This window comes from Ornithorhynchus anatinus, chromosome 21 (genome assembly GCF_004115215.2).
Source record: "Ornithorhynchus anatinus isolate Pmale09 chromosome 21, mOrnAna1.pri.v4, whole genome shotgun sequence".
NCBI classification, from domain to species: domain Eukaryota; kingdom Metazoa; phylum Chordata; class Mammalia; order Monotremata; family Ornithorhynchidae; genus Ornithorhynchus; species Ornithorhynchus anatinus.
In genome coordinates this window covers 15,586,739-15,605,707 of record NC_041748.1, presented here as the reverse complement: position 1 = coordinate 15,605,707, position 18,969 = coordinate 15,586,739, and the positions used below count along the sequence as shown (strand labels likewise).

The 18,969-nt window shown below is 57.4% G+C and overlaps 1 protein-coding gene across 1 annotated transcript; it reads right to left on the bottom strand.

Moving 5' to 3' along the window:
• Positions 1–259: 259 nt before the first annotated feature.
• On the bottom strand, positions 260–18,729 carry RGS11 (regulator of G protein signaling 11). The gene is made up of 16 exons (XM_029049263.2): positions 18,633–18,729; positions 17,216–17,266; positions 15,837–15,943; positions 13,324–13,375; positions 12,692–12,750; positions 12,181–12,257; positions 10,185–10,266; positions 7,319–7,387; positions 6,052–6,081; positions 5,789–5,850; positions 4,667–4,780; positions 4,449–4,564; positions 4,088–4,175; positions 2,262–2,400; positions 1,854–1,936; positions 260–1,448 (listed from the first exon to the last, which is right to left on the bottom strand). The coding sequence occupies exons 1-16, from the start codon at positions 18,727–18,729 to the stop codon at positions 1,319–1,321; spliced, it is 1,356 nt and encodes a 451-aa protein (XP_028905096.2). The 3' UTR covers positions 260–1,318.
• Positions 18,730–18,969: the final 240 nt, after the last annotated feature.

The following is an 18,969-nucleotide window of genomic DNA, read 5'->3' as shown; positions in this document are numbered from 1 at the left end:
GAAGCAGCATGGCTCAGTGGAAAGAGCACGGGCTTTGGAGTCAGGGCTCATGAGTTCGAATCCCAGCTCTGCCACTTGTCGGCTGTGTGACTGTGGGCAAGTCACTTAACTTCTCTGTGCCTCAGTTCCCTCATCTGTAAAATGGGGATTAAGACTGTGAGCCCCACGTGGGACAACCTGATTCCCCTATGTCTACCCCAGCGCTTAGAACAGTGCTCGGCACATAGTAAGCGCTTAACAAATACCAACATTATTATTATTATTATTAGAGCTGGAGGTTGCCGTCTTTAATCACACAATCTGCTGGGGAGAGGGAAGAGGAAAGGCCTAGGAGTTAAAGCAGCTTGCAGAGGGGTTGCCACGGGGGCGGGCTCAACCCGGCTCAACATCTTTTCTCCCTTACCGTCACCTGAGACCCCATCCCCTCCAGAGGGATCTGAAGAAAGGAAGCGGGATTTGGGACCCCTTGGCCCCCTTCCCTCTGTATGCCCGCAGGACCGCTGGATGCTCTCTGACCTTTTAGGGGCAGGAGCGAGGTTGTACTCACCCCACCCAGACACTTGCCCCAGGCATGCCAAATCAGCCACCTGCCTCTCAGGATGTCGGGGAGGCAGGTTGGCTGGGTGGGCATCAGTGGGTTCGGCAGAGGGTCCAGTAGCAGGAAGGGTCCTCTCCCGCCCTCCCCCCCATCAGGGGTGGTCAGAGAAGTGGCTTCCATCCTTTTCAGTGCAGGGAGAGGGGTTCTCTCCCATGGGGTTGAGCAGCACCCTTCTTCCTGACGAGGAGCGGCATGAGGCTCTTAGCCAGGGTGATGGCTGCTGAGTGAGCGTGTTTGTTTGGGGGTGTGTGCGTGCTATCGGCAAGTGATCATGAGTGTTCACATATATGGGTCCAGGCATCTGCTAAGAGGGAGGAGGCAGGCTGGAATGGGGAGAGAATGCAGTCGGGGGTAGGAAAGACAGCAGAGGATTCCCACTTCACTGTGCCCGGGAGAGGGGCTGGCCTATGCCAGACTGTAGCGTCAGGACCCTCAGCAGTGCCTGGCCCTGGAGCCGCAGGCTTGGGCAGCGAGGAGAGCAGCGGGTGACTCCAAATGCCTGTGAACCCCCTGCCAGCCCAGGCCAGCCACTGCAGCTTAGGGGAGTGGAGACAGGGGGCTTGCCATCCCGGGGGGTATCAGTTGCCCTCTTCGAGGACCCTGAGGGTGGCGGGAAGAAGTGTGATGGTGCTACCAGGCATCTCCCTCCTCCACTTGGCCCTCCACCGGGTTCCATCTTTTGGGGGTGGTGGGAAGGGGTCAAGGGGAGGCCCAAGAGCCTTAACTTTCCTTCTGTGCGTTGGGTGGAGCAGCAGGGCCCTCGCTCCTGCTGTCCTCCTGCTCCCCCGTGGGCAGGAACAGAGCCGGGCTGGGGCTGGAATAACGCGGTTTCCTCATGAACGGGAACACTCTGTGGGCAAGAGGAGGGGTGCTGGGGGCTGGGCAGACTGGCAGGCAGGCCCAGCTCCCCGACATCCCGGGGGTGCATGATCCAGGCCCAGGGCTGGGCGCAGGGTGGGAGGAGGGCAGAGTGACCCTTCGCTACAACTCCTGCCCTGGGCTCCCCATCATGGGCTCACTTCCCCTCGTGGTGAGGACAGGTCAGTGATCTCGAGGGGCCACAGTTCCCAGCTGGGGGAGACCCATTTCCCCGTAGACCTCGGCGGGAACTAAGATGGCCAAGGAGAATGGCAGATGGTGAGAGCCACCTGATGGAGCTCGTCGTGGGTCCCCAGACGCCCAGCTGATGGGTGCTGCCCTCACCCCACCTCAGAGCAGAAATGAGCCAAGTGGGTCCCTCAAGCCCAGGCCTCACCGTTTCTTTGCCTCTGGGGGGATGACGGCATCGGCCAGGAGGGTCTTGTACATCTCAGATTTGAGGAACCTGGGATACGAGTCCTGGAAGAGAGCGTGGGCTTGCACGGGCGACGAGAGTCTGGGTTGGGCAGAGGGGAGGGGCAGCGGGGTGGGGTAGGACTCCGCGCTCACGGCAAAAAACTTACTGCCTCGTGGGGTGAGCTTGGAGGTGTCGCCCAGAAAGCTGGGCTCTAGTCCAGGCTCTGCCAGTTGGCCTGCTGTGGGGCCTTGAGCCAGTCGCCTACCTTCCCTGAGACTCAGTTTCCTCCCCTGCGATTTGGGGTGGGGTGAGGGAGGGAGTCCTACCCGAGGTCGGGAAGGAGAACCTATGTGAGGGTGTATGCCGGCCTCGGAGGGGGGCACCCACCTTTTTCATGAGCATGTAAATGTGCATCTGAGCGTCATCCATGACGTAGCGATGTGGGCGCTGGATTCCTTCTAGGGTTCTCTCCATTGTGCGGCTGTCGATATTTACCCAGCGCGTGGCCCCAGGCGCAAGGAATTTCCTGGACCCCAGAAGGGGAAGGGGAGAAGGGAGCGGATCTTGCTCATCTTTCAGAGGGATCGGCCTGAGCCCCTTTGGGGGGACCCCGGGGGAACTTGCTTTCCTGGGAGAGGGCGGGGATGAACTGTTGACGTGGCCTGACCCCAAATTTGCTCTGCCCTGGACGTGGTGTTTTAGTTCCGGGCCGGGGGGCACGTCCTCCCCGTGGGCACAAGGCCAATGGGAAAATTGGTGTCTTGGGGCAGGTGTCGGAGAGGCAGGGTGCTATCCGGGGGCCCTCGGAAACCTTGCTGGAAAGTTGGGTGTGTGCACTTTGGTCCCTCCTGCCTCCACCCCACCCCTCTTCCTCTCTGCTTCTGGCTCTGCCCTCGCCTCCAGGGCCCTTGAGAGGTCAACAAGTCCACAATCCTGCCTTAGTGCCGGGAATTTCAGCAGTTCATTGCCCCTTGCTCAACCTGGACCGAGATTGGGCTGGAAGAGGAGACAGAGGGGAATTGGGACAGGGTGACAGAGGACGTGGTTCAGGCAGTGGGGCATAGAGGAAAGAGTCTGAGACTCAGGGGACCTGGGTTCTAATCCCAAGTCTGCAACCTGCCTGCTGTGTGACCTTGGGCAAGTCACTTGTCTGAGCTGGTTTCCTCATCTGAAGAATGGGAATTAAATACCCATTTTCCCTCTCATTTAAACTGTGAGCCCATGTTGTAAAGGGGAGGTGGCTAATCTGATTATTTTTCATTCAGTCATATTTTTTGAGCGCTTACTGTGGCAGAGCACTGTACTAAGTGCTTGGAAAGAACAATTCAGCATTTGTATCGTACCCTCGTGTTTAGTACAGTCTCTGGCAAATGGCTTAGTGGAAAGAGCATAGGTTTAAGAGTGAGAGGTTGTGGGTTATAATCCCGACTCTGCCACTTGTCAGATGTGTGACTTTGGGTGAGTCATTTCACTTCTCGGTGCCTCAGTTACCTCATCTGGAAAATGGGGATGAAGACTGTGAGCCCCACCTGGGACAACCTGATAATCTTGTATCCCCCCCAGCACATAGAACAGCGCTTGGAGCATATTAAGCGCTTAACAAGTACCGTCGTCGTAGTTATTATTATATAGTAAGTGCTTAACGTATACTACTGTTATTCTAAGCCCAGAGAAGAAGCCTCAGGGCATGGCGCAGGTTAGAACGTAGGCATCCGGATTGTTCCCCAGGATTGGCCTTTCCTCAGTGGCATTTGGTGCCCTGTCCAGCCCCGCCTGGCAGGACTGGTGGAGCCCCCAGGAGGGGTAGTTCCCTGGGGGCTGGAACGGCTGCTCTCTGGAGTGGAGATTAGAGAAGGTCGGGGCCCCAGCCCTTTACCTTGAGTAGAGGTGCAAGCTGTTGGGGGGGGGGGGGAAAAGAGGGCAGCGATCATAAGGTGGCAAAGGGCCGGGAAAGGATGGGCTTCGAAGGACAGGCTGCATAGTTGTCATTTGGGGCCTATTCAGCCCCGCTGGGAAACTCGAATCCTCTCAGAAGCCTTGGGGTGAGCGGGTCCGGCCCAGAGAGCTGTGGGAGCCATCGCCTGCCTTGTGCCCCCACCATCCGTGCCTCTGCACCCGGGAGGGGATGGGCAACTGCTCTGCGGCAGCGGGATAGAGGTGTCTGCCCGATGTGTCTCGGTGGTCCCCCTTCGCCCCCAGCCCGGTCGGCTCACCGGTACACCGAGTCCACAGTCTCGGCAATCCTGGCCTGCTTGCCATAGCGCAGCTCCTCGCAGGCTTCCCAGAAGATCAGGTTCTCAGCTAGCCGCCGCGGGGGAAGGGCCGGGGGTTACCGGGCGGCCAGGCCCCCGCGCCCACCACGGGACTGCCCGGTAGTTGTGCCAATGGCCTGGCCTGGTGGGGCGGACAAGCCTGACCCACGGGGAATCCTGTCATCCACCGACGTGCGACCCTGGGTCCTGGAGGGGTTGGGGATGACCGACCTGCCCCTCGTGTCCCCCGCCTTCCCCCTCCGAGGTCTTGGGCTGAATGGGGGACGGGGGAGACGTGGTGGGGAGGGCCGGGTTTCCTCACCGCTGAACTCCTTCTTGAGAAACTCCATGAGCTGGCAACGTCCCAGCGGGTCTCCCAGGAGCTCCCTGAAGCCGAAAGCCCACCGTTCCACCCGCAGCTTGGTCGGCTTGGGCACCCTGGGGGCAGAGGAGAGGTGGGGGGGAGGGAGCCGATACCCCCCCCAACCCTGCCTGCGCTCCCGCCACCCACCTCCTGTGCCCAGCCGAGCCTCAGCTTACACGGGCGCATTCATGGCCCAGTAGGTGGCATCGTCCGTGATCCAGGGATTGCTGGGAAGGCAGCCAGACATGATGGGATCGTGGGGCATGTACTGCTCGTTGAACTTGAGGTACCTGGGCCGGGAAGAGGCGGACGGGGAGGAGGATGGAAGGGCCAGCCTCCCAATCAATTTTATATATATATCAAGCACTTACTGGGTACAGAGCACTCGACTAAGCGCTTGGGAGAGTGCAGTGTTGATAGATGTATTCCCTGCCCACAAAGAGCTCACAGTCTAGAGTGGGAGACAGACATGAGTAGAAATAAATAAAGGATACTTACAAAGTGCTGTGGGGAGGAGGGAGGAGTGAACAAAGGTTACAAATCCAAGTGCCAGGGCGACACAGAAGGGAATGGGAGAAGAGGAAATGAGGGCTTAGTCGGGCAAGGTCTCTTGGAGGAGATGGGCCTTTGAAAGTGGAGCGAGTAGGATATGAAAGGGGAGGGAGTTCCAGGCCAGAGACAGGATACAGTGTAGGGGAGGGACAGAACGGCAGCTGCGGCTGGCAAGGGAACCAGGGGAGCCCCCTTCTGCCCGAATTTCCACCTGCTTATGCAGGGCAGGGATGGAGTCGTCTTCCTCTATCGCGCTCTCCCAAGGGCTAAGAACAGGGCTCCACACACAGTAGATGTTTGATGGGTTCCAGACCTGGGCTTAGATCTCAGACCAAGGCTCCCCCTCCTCCTCAACCCCAATCAGACAACCGTGGCCCCAGAGACAGATGTCTCTCCCCACCCACTGGCCCACCCACCGACCCTCCTGTGTCCACCACCATCACCAGTGGATCAGGATCAGCGTCGTCCTGCCAGGCTCAGGGAGCAGTGCCTGGTGGGCGGGGAGGGGGTGGCCTTCTGACCCAGGTCTGTCTCCAGTCATAGCCCACTTCCAGCCCACCTCAGGGGGAGGCCTTCAGTGGCAGCGGGGAGCTCTGCGGGCTAAGGCAGAGCGGTCGTGAAGAGCTCCCAGTGGATGGAAGCTACAGGGGAGTGTGGATGATGCTCCAGTGGCTGTCCCCACTATGACCCACTATCCTCAGGGGAGTTTGGCAGCCTCAGAGTTGCAGGGCAGATGGGGGACTCACCCTTCCAGGCAGATGGACGATTTCATGCGCGTTCTCCCCATGGCCTTCTGGCAGTATTCGATCTGGGCCCAGGGGCAGAGTCTGGTGTCCTGTCAGCCCTGGCCCTCGGGCTCCCGGGCACCCCGCCCCTGGAATCCCCACCCCTGCCTCCAGTGCCACCGGACCCATCCTCACCCTGTCTCCAGCCCCCTGCCCTTCCGGTCCGATGGCATTGCCTCTCCTCACCCTCCCTGGGGCTGGGGGCACAGACCCCCTGCACTCACCTCCTGCTTGTAGAAATCCCTGCTCTTGTTCTGGAAAGAAGTGGCCAAGGAGGCAGATCCCAGCAGGAGTTGGCGAAGGGGGAAGATGCCAAGAGGGTAAGCCAGGGATACTCTCTACATCCCCCAGCTATGCCCCTTGATCTGCGGGCAACCAGCTACCAGGGACTAAGGCTCAGAGCGGTCTGGGTCCCGGGGGTGGGGCCTTCAGAGAGAAGACCCCTGCCTCCTGATCAGTGACCCCAGCTCCCTAAGGCAGGAGGCTTCTGCCCCTCTCAGGGATGGGCCATTGGGGACCTCATAGCCTCCCCACGCCAGGCCCCCCAGGGTCGGAGGGGAGTGGCCCACCCTCTTATTTAGGGGAGGGAACCTGGGGAACAGAGAAATGCCCGGGATGGCTTGTCGGGCAGATAGGTTAGTGCCACGTAGGGAAAGGAGAAAGGGGCTGACTCCAACCCCTGCTTGTGGTGTCATGTCATTAGATTAATCAAACGTTGGTCTTTATTGTGTGCAGAGCATTGTACTAAGGGTGCAGGCCAAGAGCTGCCATGCAGGGCCCTGAGGGGTGGCACAGACAACCCATCCCCAACCTTGGGGACAAGGGTCACAAGCCAAGTGTAGGCCACCAAGGGCACTGGCAAGAGATGGGCATGCCCCAGGTACCCCCTGGCATGCTCAGGTACCCGCTAGGCTGAGCAGGGATGGGGGCCGGCAAAGATTAGCTGGACCTTCTCGAATCAGGGACGCCCAAATCTCGCTGGGTTTTCTTCTGGTAGAACCTCCCCGTTTCCTCTCCCCACCAGTGACCCTTGCCGTCAGAATGTCCTTTAAGTCTGACCTAAATCCCTCCTGCTGCAGTTTCAGCCCCTGCTTTGCCAGTTCTGAGCTCTCCATCTCCACCCCGTGGGTGGAGCAGGGCGAGAATTAGTGTGTCTGCTTGCCTGTCTGCCCTTTCCCCCAGTACCCAGACCCCCGGCACTCCCCAGGAGGCCAGTAAGGGGGAGGGGTCCGGTGAGGCAGAGGTGGGGGACTGCGCCCTTTGACCTGATGCAGAGGAGGGCAGACTTCGTGGAGCAGAATACTAGATGGGCTTCCCGTTTCCCATTCCACAGCCTTAGGTGCATTTTAGGGCCACAGCAGCCGGATGGAAGGTGGGGGCGGGAAAGGCTGCTGGGGCCCAAGTGGGTAAGGTGAGGCCATGGGCCCAAACCGAGACCCTCATCTCCCAGAGACAGGCAGGTAGGCAAGCCGGGGTGGGCACCACCCTTACCACGTGCACCCAACCGGTTTGGCAGTTCCCCCTCTCTGGGCCGGTGTCCAACACACTCAAGGTTCCGGGCTGCAAGGGAAGAGGAGTGAGGGTCCCGGATCCCATTGCCAGAGGCTGCCCCTCCCACCACGTTGGAGGGCTGGACCCTTTCCCAGGGCCTCAGCCACGGCTCCACCAGCTCCTTGTGGTCAGGGAACGTGTCTGTTTATTGTTATATTGCCTCTCCCATGCACTTACTACAGTGCTCTGCACTGTAGTAAGCGCTCAATTAATACGATGGAACGAATGACTTCACCAGCTCCTGGCGGAGTTTTGGCTCCGGGGCAGCAGTTCCTGTGCTTATTGTTCTACTGTTCTCTCCCAAGCGTGTAGTACAGTGCTCAGCACATAGTAAGCCCTCGTTAAGGACTGTTGGCTGACTGACTTCACCAGCTCCTGATGATGTACATTCCAAGCGCTTAGTACAGTGCTCTGCACATAGTAAGCGCTCAATAAATACTGTTGAATGAATGAATGAGTTTTGGCTCCTGGGCTGCAGTTCCTCTGGGCTCCAGCAGAGGGAGCATGGGAGTGGGTTTGCGGCTCTGCTTGGTGGGGGGCGGGGGGGGGCAGAGTCCCCATTCTATAATAATAATATTAATAATCGTGGTATTTTAGTGCTTACTCTGTGCCAGGCACTGTATTAAGCCCTGGGGTGGATACCAGAAAATCAGGTTGGACACAGTCCCCGTCCCTCTCGAGGCTCACAATCTTAATCCCCATTTTACAGATGGGGTAACTGAGGCCCAGAGAAGCGAAGTGACTTGCCCAAGGCCACACAGCAGACAAGTGGGAGAGCCGGGATTAGAACTCAAGACCTTCTGACTCCCAGGCCCGTTCTCTAGCCACTACTCCATGCCGCTTCCCCGTGGCGGGTGGGGGAGCTGGGGCCCTCTGACTGACACCCTTCACCTCGTTTCCTGTCAGCCTAGGGTATGAGAAGCCGCATAGCTTAATAGGTAGAGCACGGGTCTGGAAGTGAGAAGGACCTGGGTTTTAATCCCACTTCACCCACATGTTTGCTGTGTGACCTTGGGCAAGTCACTTCACTTCTCTGTGCCTCAGTCACCTCATCTGTAAAATGGAGATTAAGAATGTGAGCCCCATGTGGAACAGGGACTGTGTCCGACCTGCTAAACTTGTATCGACCCAGAGCTTAGAACAGTGCTTGGCGCATAGTTAGCTCTTAACAAGTACCACAGTTATTATAATATGGTGGGAGGGGGCAGGCCAGCGACACAGAGTGATGACCCGTCCGCCTGTCGTAGCCCCCCGACTCCCCCGTAAACGGGGTATGTGACTTGGTCCCGAACTCATCCTGGCACCTACTTTTTTATTGGTCAGACCCAGGAACTTGTGGGTTGGGGGGAGTCATGTGCTGCTGCCCCTCGTGCTGCTGAGAGTTGTGGTCTCAGAGAGTCCCCAGACTGTGGGTTTGCATGGGTCAATCTCCCCAGCCCAAAGGGTCCAGAAAGGGGCGAGGAAGGACCGGGCTTGGAGGTGTCCCAGCCCTCCCTGTCCCCCGCCATCCTAATCGTAATAATAATGTGGTTTTGTTAAGTGCTTACTATGTGCCAGGCACTGTACTAAGCGCTGGGGTGGATACAGGTAAATCAGGTTGGACACAGTCCCTGACCCATGTGGGGCTCACAGTCTCCCCATTTTACAGGTGAGGTAACTGAGACACAGAGAAGTGACTTAACAATGGTCACACAGCAGACAAGTAGTGGAGCAGAGATTAGAACCCATGACCTTCTGACTCCCAGGCCCGTACTCTATCCATTATGCTGTGCTGCTTCGAGGAGAACACCAGGCTGTACCAAACTGGGTAGAGAGAGACTTGCCCAAGCAAGGTGGGCTTAGTGCCTCTGCCTGGAGTTTGCCCGCCATCAGGCCAGCTCCAGTCCAGCAGTTTCTAGGGCTGGGAGCCAATGGGGAGGAAGGGGCAGAAAGGGCTTGGCACTCAATCCCATTAAGGATCAATCCAGATCAAGAAGTCAAATCCTCCCTCCCCCCGATGCCCTGTCCTTCCCATCTCATTTCCTGTGCCAGAATGGAGAACCATATGAGCTGGGCAGGAGCAGTGTGAACCTGGGGAGGGGGCAGAATTGGAGGGGAATTAGGGTGGGGACTTGGTCTGAGGGGTTTCTGCCGCCCTTCGTCTCCCTCAGTGCTGAGGTTGGATGTGGAAGAGATAGGCAGAGAAGTCCCGGGATCTTGGAGGCTGTGGCAGGAAGGTGGAAGTTAGGGGACATTCCCCCATCAGGCTGAGAACAAACCTACTTCCCCTCTTGGACACCCCCAATCACCCCTCAAGAGCCCCAGTACGTTCCCCTCACCTTCACAGATGGTTCTGACGACAATAATAATAATAATGATAGTTGTGATATTCGTTAAGCACTTCATATGTGCCAGGCACTCTACTAAGTGCTGGAGCAGATGCAAAGTAATCGGGTGGGACAAAGTCCCATCCCACATAGGGCTCCCTGTCTTAATCCCCATTTTACAGATGAGGGAACTGAGAGGTCACACGCCAGGAAAGCGGCAAAGCTGGCATTAGAACCTAGGTCCCATGTTTTAGCCAATAGGCCACACTGCTTCTCTTCTGTCTAACCTATTCCTGCTTGCTGCAAAGAATCTTCCTTCCACTTCCCGGGGGCCTCTCGTTCTGCCCTCAGAGAATAAGCCTTCTTATTTAGGATGGCCCCCTCGCCATGTGGGAAGGGCAGAAGGGGAGCCCCAAAACTCTGGTCATCCCGCGGTTTGAACTGAACTACGCCGTAGAGGGAGTGGAGAGGGACACAGTGGGCTGGGCGTTAACACTCACCGGGGGCCTGTTGACCAGCCAGTAGGCCTGCTCCTGGCACTCAATGACTATTCGCTCCCCTTTCCGGCGCTGCTTCGTGGCCCTGTGAAGGAGACAGGGCCTGGATGGCTCAAAGTAACTCTGGGGCTTGAGAGACCGGAGCGGGTTGTGGTGTGAGGGGGAGGTTCCCCTACAGTGATCCCCATCCTTCAATTTCCTTCCTTTCTCCCCTAGGTCCCCAGATGCTAAATCAGGTTAGATGCTAGATTAAATGGATTAGTTTCTTAATAATAACAATAGTAATTGTGGCATTTGTTAAGCTCCTACTAAGTGCTGAGCACTGTTCTAAATGCTGGGGTGGATGCAAGCAAATCAGGTTGGACACAGTTCCTGTCCCACTTGGGGCTCGCAGTCTCAATCCCCATTTTACAGATGAGGGAACTGAGGCCCAGAGAAGTGAATCAACTTGCTCAAGTTCACACAGCAGGCAAGTGCCTGAGAAGCAGCATGGTGTAATGGATGGAGCACAAGCCTGGAAGTCAGAAGGTCATGGTTTCTAATCCTGGCTCCACCGCTTGTCTGCTGTTTGAACTTGGGCAAGTTACTTAACTTCTCTGTGCTTCGGTTCCTCATCTGTAAAAAAGGGGGATTAAGAGTGTGGGGCCAAAGTGGGATGGGGACTATGTCCAATCCGATTAACTTGTATCTAGCCCTGCACTGCTTGGCGGAGTAAGTGCTTAGCAAGTACCATTGTTATGATTACTACTAAGTGGTAGAGCTGGGATTTAAACTCGATCTCCCAAGTGCATAGTAAAGTGTTCTCCTACCACTAAGCGCTCAATATATAGGATTGAATGAACGAATGACTTGTTTATCACAGCGTGGGGCAGGGGCTGTGGGAGAGCAGAGCTGAGATAAATACGGATTAGTTTCAGCAGAGAGCTAAAAATACCCAAGGCCTGGCTTCTCGAGGCAGGCCCCAGCCCAGGGAGCAGCTGGCCAGGCAGCCATCCAGCCCTGCCCCCGGGCATCTACCGCTCCGTCTCCCAGAACACCCCAAGAAAAGGCCCGGCCACCCAACCCAACCCCATCCCGATGTCAGAGCTGTCCTGGAGGCCCAGGAGACCCCTCAGGCCTGATGGCCCCTGCCCCCGTGGGTCTCCGGCTCGCCCCTGAGCTGGCCGCATCCCGGTCACCGCAGACCTCTGGCAATGGTCCGGCCCCTTCCTCCCGCCAACCCACATCCCCTTGGGCAGCGGGAGCCGGCTGGGGTAAGTGGATGGGAGGGCGGATGGGCGGTGGGGGCCTGCTCGGCTCCTGCTCCAGTCTTCCTTGAGTGTTTACGGCAAGGACAGACTCCCGGCTCCAGCCGGACCGAGCGCCGGGCTCCAAGGCCTCCCAGGATTCCAGGGCAGGCAGCCAAAGGGGCCCGCGGCAGAGCCTCCGCTGCCCACACCCCACGCTCCCGAGAGAACCCTGGCCAGTGTAGCTTCCCCCCCCCCCACACACACCCAAGGTTTCCTCAGCAGGGGACGCTCTCTTCCCCAACTGGGCCACCAGCTCCCGGCACCTTTCCGGGGCAGAGCCCAGTGTGGTGCCCATGAAGGTGGGGGGCATAAGAACCCTAAGGAGAGGGGCGGGGAGGACCAGGCTGCCCTGCTCCTACCCCACGGCTGAGCCACTGCAGACGCTGCTTGTCTCTCTAGAAACCAAACCCCTCACCAGCCCGGCAATGACCAAGGCGGAAAGAATTCTCGAACCTGAATGAAATTCCCTTGGCTCATGGGGAGATTTGCAGAGAGGACCGGAGGAGGGGCTGGGAATGGGGCAAAGAAGACCGGAGAGCGGGCAGAGCTGGTCCAGGGCAGAGAGGGTCGTGGCCAGGGTTGGGGCAGGACAGGGAAGACCTGAGACAGGCCTGGGGTAGGGCAGGGAGGACCTGGGATGGGGGTGGGGGTGGGGCTTGGACTGGGGCAGGGCAGGGAAGACCTGGGGCTGGGCTGGGGGAGGGCATCACCTCAGCTGTTCCCGGGCCTGCATCACCACAAAGTCCCACGTGTGGTTGATCTTCTTGTGCAGCCGATTATAATAATCCTGAAATGCACAGGAGGCGAAGAGAAATCTGCTCAAATCCACCTGCTTTGGTCCCAGGCCGGAGCACTTAGTGGGCAGTACTGAGCTGAGCACCCTCCCCCACCCCACCCAGCGGCCCTGCGGAGACTCAGAAAAGCTGATCCTGCCAGTGTCGTGGGAGAGAGGCATATGGTGCCTTTCGTCCTGCCTCAGAAGGGGGTTCTGAGCGATTTCTGCCCACCTCAATCTTCCCCGGTTCCTGGCTGGCCCCCTTCCTCTGCTTCTTCAGGCCCTTCAGCTCCCCTTCTCCCCCTTGGGAGTTGAGGCCATGTGTTTCTCCACCCACCTCTCTTTGGGTGCACTGAGGCCATTCCCCCCTCCCCCCGCCATGCCTTTCTCCTGACTCTCCTCCCTCAGGGAGGTGCCATCCACTGGGGGGCTGAATCCCCTCTTACCTTCTCATGGTCCACCAGGTCTCCCTGTTTGCGTATATTCTTCTTGGTCAGGTAGATGGCTAAAATGGAGAATTACTGCCCCTCTCAATCAGTGAATCAATTCGATTGATTGATTGATTGGGAAAAAGACCACCCCTCTCAGTGAGGCATTGGGCCAGTAGGGCCCAGGGTCTGTTGCCAGGAGACCAATTATTCTCCCTGCCCCACGCGACCCCCAGCCTCACTGAAAGCACATCTCCAAGAGACCTTCCCTGACTAAGCCCTCATTTCCTCTTCTCCCACTCTCTTCTGTGTCACCCTGTCCTGCTCCCTTCATTCATCTCCCCCTCCTACCCCCACAGCACTTACGTCCACATCTGTAATTTATTTTTATTGATGCCTGTTCCCCTCCTCTAGACTGTATATTCCCTGTGGGCAGGGAATGTATCTGTTATCTTTTTGTATTGTCTCCCAAGTGCTTAAACAGTGCTGTGCACACAGTAAGTGCTCAATAAATACGATTAACTGACTGACCACATAACTGGGGCTGCGGTGAGGCCCAGGAGCTCCCAGTGGGCCAGGGAGGGGGACAGGTCCACTTGTCTTAAAGGTCTGCAGCCCCCCGGGGGAGAGCCCCACCCCGTCTGGCTCACCGTAGTCCAGCTCAGCCGCCGGCCACTTGGTGCTCATCCAGAAGTAGGGTGTCTGGAGGAGAGAGGGGGGTCCGGGGGAAGTTGGGGTGGGACAAAACACAGGTCAAAGAGAACCCACCGGATGGGATCCCCTTCTCCCAGCCCCAAACCGCAGTACTCTGCACCCAGTAAGTGCTCAAGGAATACGACTGAACAAACAATTGAATGAACAGAAAGAAACCGACTCTGGGGATCCGGAGACCTGGGTCCTGGTCTTGGCTCCCCCTTCCTCCCCAGACTGTACCATCAGTAATGAAGGCTCAGGCTCTATTCCTGCCTTCTGCGTAACCTTGGACAAGTCACTTAACTTCTCTGTGCCTCAGTTACCTCACCTGTAAAATGGGGATCGAGACTGTGAGCCCCATATGGGACAAGGACTGTGTCCAACCTGATTTGCTTGTATTCACCACAGCACTTAGAACACCACCTGGCACATAGTAAGCACTTAACAAATACCATAATTACTATTATTATTAAAGTTTCTGAGTGAAGATCCTCCTTGGGGGGGCGGGGTTTGCGAGGTGGACAGGCCCAGGGGGTATTCAGAAAACCAACTGGCTAATGGGTGCAGCCAAGGCCACAGAAGCTACCAAGGCAACACCCTGCTGGGTCAAGGTATTACAGCACTGGGCTGTGGTCACTTGGGCTAGTAAGGGGTCCTGCATGGAAAGAAAAGTGCCTGGCAATGGGCAGCAGCCCTGCTGGTGGCCTCCTTTGGGCTCTGAGCCCCAGCACCTGGGCAAAACGGGAGGGAACAAGTACAGGCATCTGGCACTGGGCAAACCATTAAAACTAGAGTCCATCTCTTCAATCAGTCAATGGGACATAATGAGCGCTTATTGTCTGCAGAGTTCTGTTCTAAGTCCTTGGGAGAGGACAATATAACGGAGCTGGTAGGCACATTCCCTGCCCACAACAGGCTTGCAGTCTAGAGACGAACTTAGTCTTCCCACAGATTCTCAGACCTGAGGAATCTGCCATCTTCGACAGGAGGGTCCTAAGGGATGCTTGCCCTGCGTCCCCTCCTCCACTTTCGAACTCAGCTCTGTTATAATTCACACATCCATCTTTGCATTATCTTTTCCTCCTGTCCCACTTCTGGCCTGGGACTCCCTCCCCCTTGGTATCCAACAGACCACCGCTCTCTCCACCGCTGAACCCCTTATTAAGGGCCTCCCTCAACTAAACCCTTCATCTTCCCTCCTCCCTCTCCCTCCCACTCACCCTTGCATACAGTAAGCGCTCAATAAATACGACTGATTGACTTGGATTTGCATTCTTTATTCATCCCACCCTCAGCCCCGCAGCGGTCCCTGTGGGCAGGGAATGTCTCTGCCCACTCTGTTGCATTATCCTCTCCCAAGCATTTAGTGTAAATGCTTAATAAATATGATTGGTTGATCTAGTTCTCCCATAAGACTGATGGGGAAGCCTGGAACATAGTTTGTAATGCCAGAATAATGAGAGGAGTGAGAGAGAGAGAAAGAGTGTGTGTGTGTGTGTGTGTGTGTCGGTCCTGCGTGCTTTGGGTTTCTTATAATAATAATAATAATAATAATGGCATTTGTCAAGTGCTTACTATGTGCAAAGCAGTTTTAAGTGGTGGGCACTGTCCTAAGCTCTTATATGTCTGTCTCCGATGAGACTAAACTCCCTGAGGGAGGGAGGGGTTTGGGTCTTTTAATTCTGTAATCCTCTCCCAGACACTTAGTAAAGCCTATCTTGTCTCCCCCCTTAAGCTGGGAGCAGCCTTGTCTTCCTCCCACCTTGACCATGCAAGGCTTCTGGGACAGACTGGGAAAGTCGGACTTTTCCAAGCCGTATTTGGGAGTTGACATCCGCTCACTGATGGGTGTCAGCCCCTGCCAACCTTCCTGGGGTGCAGTCCGTCCTCTCCATCCTCCTCCCTCTGCTCCACCATCCCTGTCTGAGATGGGGAGTCCACATCATTCATTAGCCGGGTGTTCCACCCGGCTGCTCCTGGCCTTGCTAATAATATTAATAATTATGGTATCTGTTAAATGCTTAGTATGTGCCAAGCACTGTACTAAGCCCTGGGGTGGACACAAAGTATTCAGATTGGACACAGTTCCTGCCCCAACCACGGTTGATATTCTAAGTATGAGGGAGAACAGGTATTGAGTCCCCATTTTACTGAGGAGGAAATGGGGGGCACAGAAGTGAAATAATTGTGGTATTCGTTAAGCGCTTTCTATGTGCCAGGCACTGTACTAAGCGCCGTGAAGTGAAGTGACTTGCCCAAGGTCCCACAGCAGACATGTGGCGAAGCCGGACTTAGAACTCGTTAGCTTCTCTCAGGCCTGTGCTCTATCTACTGGGCCACGTTGAAATGACTTGTCCAGGGTCACACAGAGTGCAAGCGATGGGGTCAGGATTAGAACCCAGGTCCTCTCCCAGGCCACCTGCCTAGTGGGGAAGGGGGCAAGGCACCTCACCCTGCACCCGGTGCTCACCTGGAACCGGTAGGGGGATTCATCGGCTCGGAGGACCAGGCTCTGAGGGTCTTTCAGCGGGTAGATGTAGCCATATTTGACAATGAGGTTGCCCAGGTGCAGGGACTCTGTGGTGGGGGAGACTCAGGAGCCGGGGCGAGGGCAATGGGCACCCTTTCTGGCGACCCTGTGGCCTCTTCCCCTTCAGCCCCAACCGTGCCCTCCCTGCAGCCTCTGGCCCTCCTCCAGTCTTCCTACCCTCCCTCCTGCTGCAAGCCTCCTCTGTTTCAGTTATTCGGCTCTCCTGGGACCTTCTGACTCGGGCTCCATCCTCTCGCTGCCAGGATGAGCCAAAAGAGAGAGTAAGGGGAAGCCCACCGGGTCTTTAGCCGGAGTCAAACTCTTGGGCTGAGCCTGCTGCTCCTCACGAACCTCCAGGGTCCGGGCAAACCTCAGAGTTCATTCCTCCACACCCTTGTCCCGAGCAGACCCCGATTCTGACTACCCAAGAGTAAGCCCCTCCCAATTCTAGCTTCAGTCCTGCCTGCTGCAAGACAAGGCAGGCCGAGGACGGCTGCTCCCTACTTTCCGATGGAGCTCGCGTCCTTAGCGGAACTGCAAACACATTCTGGCAGGGTGGAAATGGGAGGAGGAGGGGAAGAGAAGGGAAGGGTGAGGGAAAAGGGCAAAGGTGAGGTGGGGGCCATGTTGGCATGGGGAGAAAAAACAGCTTGAACCGCTCTTCCACGGTGGCATCTTTGCCCTCCAGGAAGGGCAGGGGGAGCAGGCTGGAGTCTGGTGGGGAGGGGGCAGAAGAGAGGGCGAGGGGTGCCCCACCTGCTTCTCCTCTGCTGGGAACCCCGCCAGAAGTTGGGAAATTCCAGGAAAAGACTGGAAGGCCTCCTGCGCCTTCCCTCCAGTGCCCAAGGGACCACTTTTTCCCTACATCTCCCACACCAAAACTCCTACCCCAGGAGGGCCCTGCAGGACCTCAGCCCACGAGCATGGGGATGCAGCCCCTTTCCTCCCTGTGCCCCCTTCCTCACCTCCCGGGACAAGGTCATCTCTTCCAGAAAGCCCACCCTGATTAACCCCACCGCACTGAAGCCAGGCAGCATCGCCCACACTCCTTCTCCACGCTCTGGCCCCTCGTGCCCCTCTAAGGACTGACGGGCTCGGCGTCCTCTGTGCCCATGCCATTGCCCCTATGTGAGGGCAGCACCTGAGGCTGTCCCGGAGGCTCCAGGGGCACAAGGGGGGAGGCTCTACCACCCCCTGCCTGGGGCAAAATCTGATGAGGGAGGGGTGGCGGGCACTACCCCACGGCAGAAGTCCAGAGCGGGCTGGGAGGGGCAGGGGGAGGCCGGGGTCAGCGGGGGTCAGCCGGGGCTCCCTCTCACCTTCCTCCGAGATGGAGAACTTCTGGATCAGCCAGTCCACGATGTCATTACCTGTGAGGGAGGGGCCGGGGGGGGTGGACAAACATCAGTCGGGGGGTGGAGCGGAGGGGTTGGGCATGACTGAGCCCGGGGCAGGGCTGAGGGTGGGGAGGGGTGGATGGCGGGGGAGGGGTGTTTTGGGGAAGGGGGGCTTCCCCACCTCTGCCCAGGGAGAAGCAGCCTTCGCCAGCCCGATCCCGCGCCCCTCTCCCCATCCCCCTCCACCCGGAACCTGCACTTGATGCATAATTGATGGCCAAACCCATTATTGGAGGAGTCTGGCCAGGGAGGGGGATGGATTGGATGGGGACGGGGAAGAGGGGGGAATGGAAGGAGGGAGGGGGAGGAGCAGCTAACAGGCTGGACTGGGCTGGGCTGGGCTGGGGGGACCCAGGAGATCAGGGCTCTTCGCCCCCTGCCCCCTCCCCCACCATCCCCCTAGATTTCTGCCCTCCAAATTCCTAACCCTCAAGTTCCTCCCACAACCCGATTCCTGCCCTCAAATTTCCTGTCCCCCAGGCTTCTGCCCCCACCCCCTCTTGCCCTCCAGGCTTCTGTTCCCCCTTCCCCCAGCCTCTTGCCCCAAAGATTCCTCCCCCCCCAGCCTCTTGCCCCCAGGCTTCTACCCCCACCCCAGCCTCTTGCCCCCCCAAGATTCCTGACCCTCAAGTTGTGTCCCCGACCCGATTCCTTGCCCTCCAGATTCCTCCCCTCCCAGATTTCTCCTACTCGGGTTCCTGCCTCGGTAGGCTCTTTCCCCAGGCTCCTGTCCCCCAGATTCTTGCTTCCCAGATTCCTGCCCCCCCACACAACAAGTTCATGACCCCCAGGCTCCTGCCCTTCATTGCCGCCCCCCAAGATTCCTCCCCTCCCCACACCAGGCTCCGGTTTCACCCTAAAGCAGAGTTGAATAAGAGGAGCAGATGCCAGCGGGCACCAGATTGTAAAATCCACTGAACTCCAAGCTCTTGGTGGGCAGGGAACTTATCTACCAACTCTTTTGAATTGGACTCTTCCAGGAGTTTAGCTCAGTGCTCTGCACATAATAAGAGCCCAATAAATACCATTAATTGATTGCTGGTCTAGAAGCTGCTGGAAGCCAGGCATCCCTTCCTGTACTCCCTCTCTCAGACCCCCTGGAGACTCCAGCCCAACGTCCTGAACACTGTAGGGGCTCAGCACAGCTATTTAAAATGGGAGGTGTCCAGCACAGTACCTAGCAAGTGGCAGGTGATGCTGAGTCCAGGGGGGTGGGAAGTGGGGGGAAGGAGGGGTGGCAACAATCCCCCTTGGAGGTCCAAGGGAGGGGCATCCGCTGTTTGGGGAGAGGGGACCCCCTCCCTCCCATCTCCTCGAGTCCTGGCAGGAGCCCCCTCACCCGTCATGGCGTGGGGGATGACCGTGATCAGCAGCCGCTGGTTCCGCATCAGGATGCCCGTGTGTGGATCCTGCATGCCCATTACCACACGTTCCATCTGGGGAGGCAGAGGGGAGGATCCTGCAGGCTGCAGTCTTCCCCGTCCAGCCCAGCCCAGCCCAGGGGTCACTCATCCATCCCTTCTACTTCTACCCACACCTGCCCAGCCCGGAGACTCGCCTCCCCCCTCCCCTGGAGATGTCAGTAATAATAATAAATATGATAATAATGGTATTTGTTAAGCATTTACTATGTGTCAAGCACTCTTCTAAGCACTGAGGTAGATACAAGTGAATCA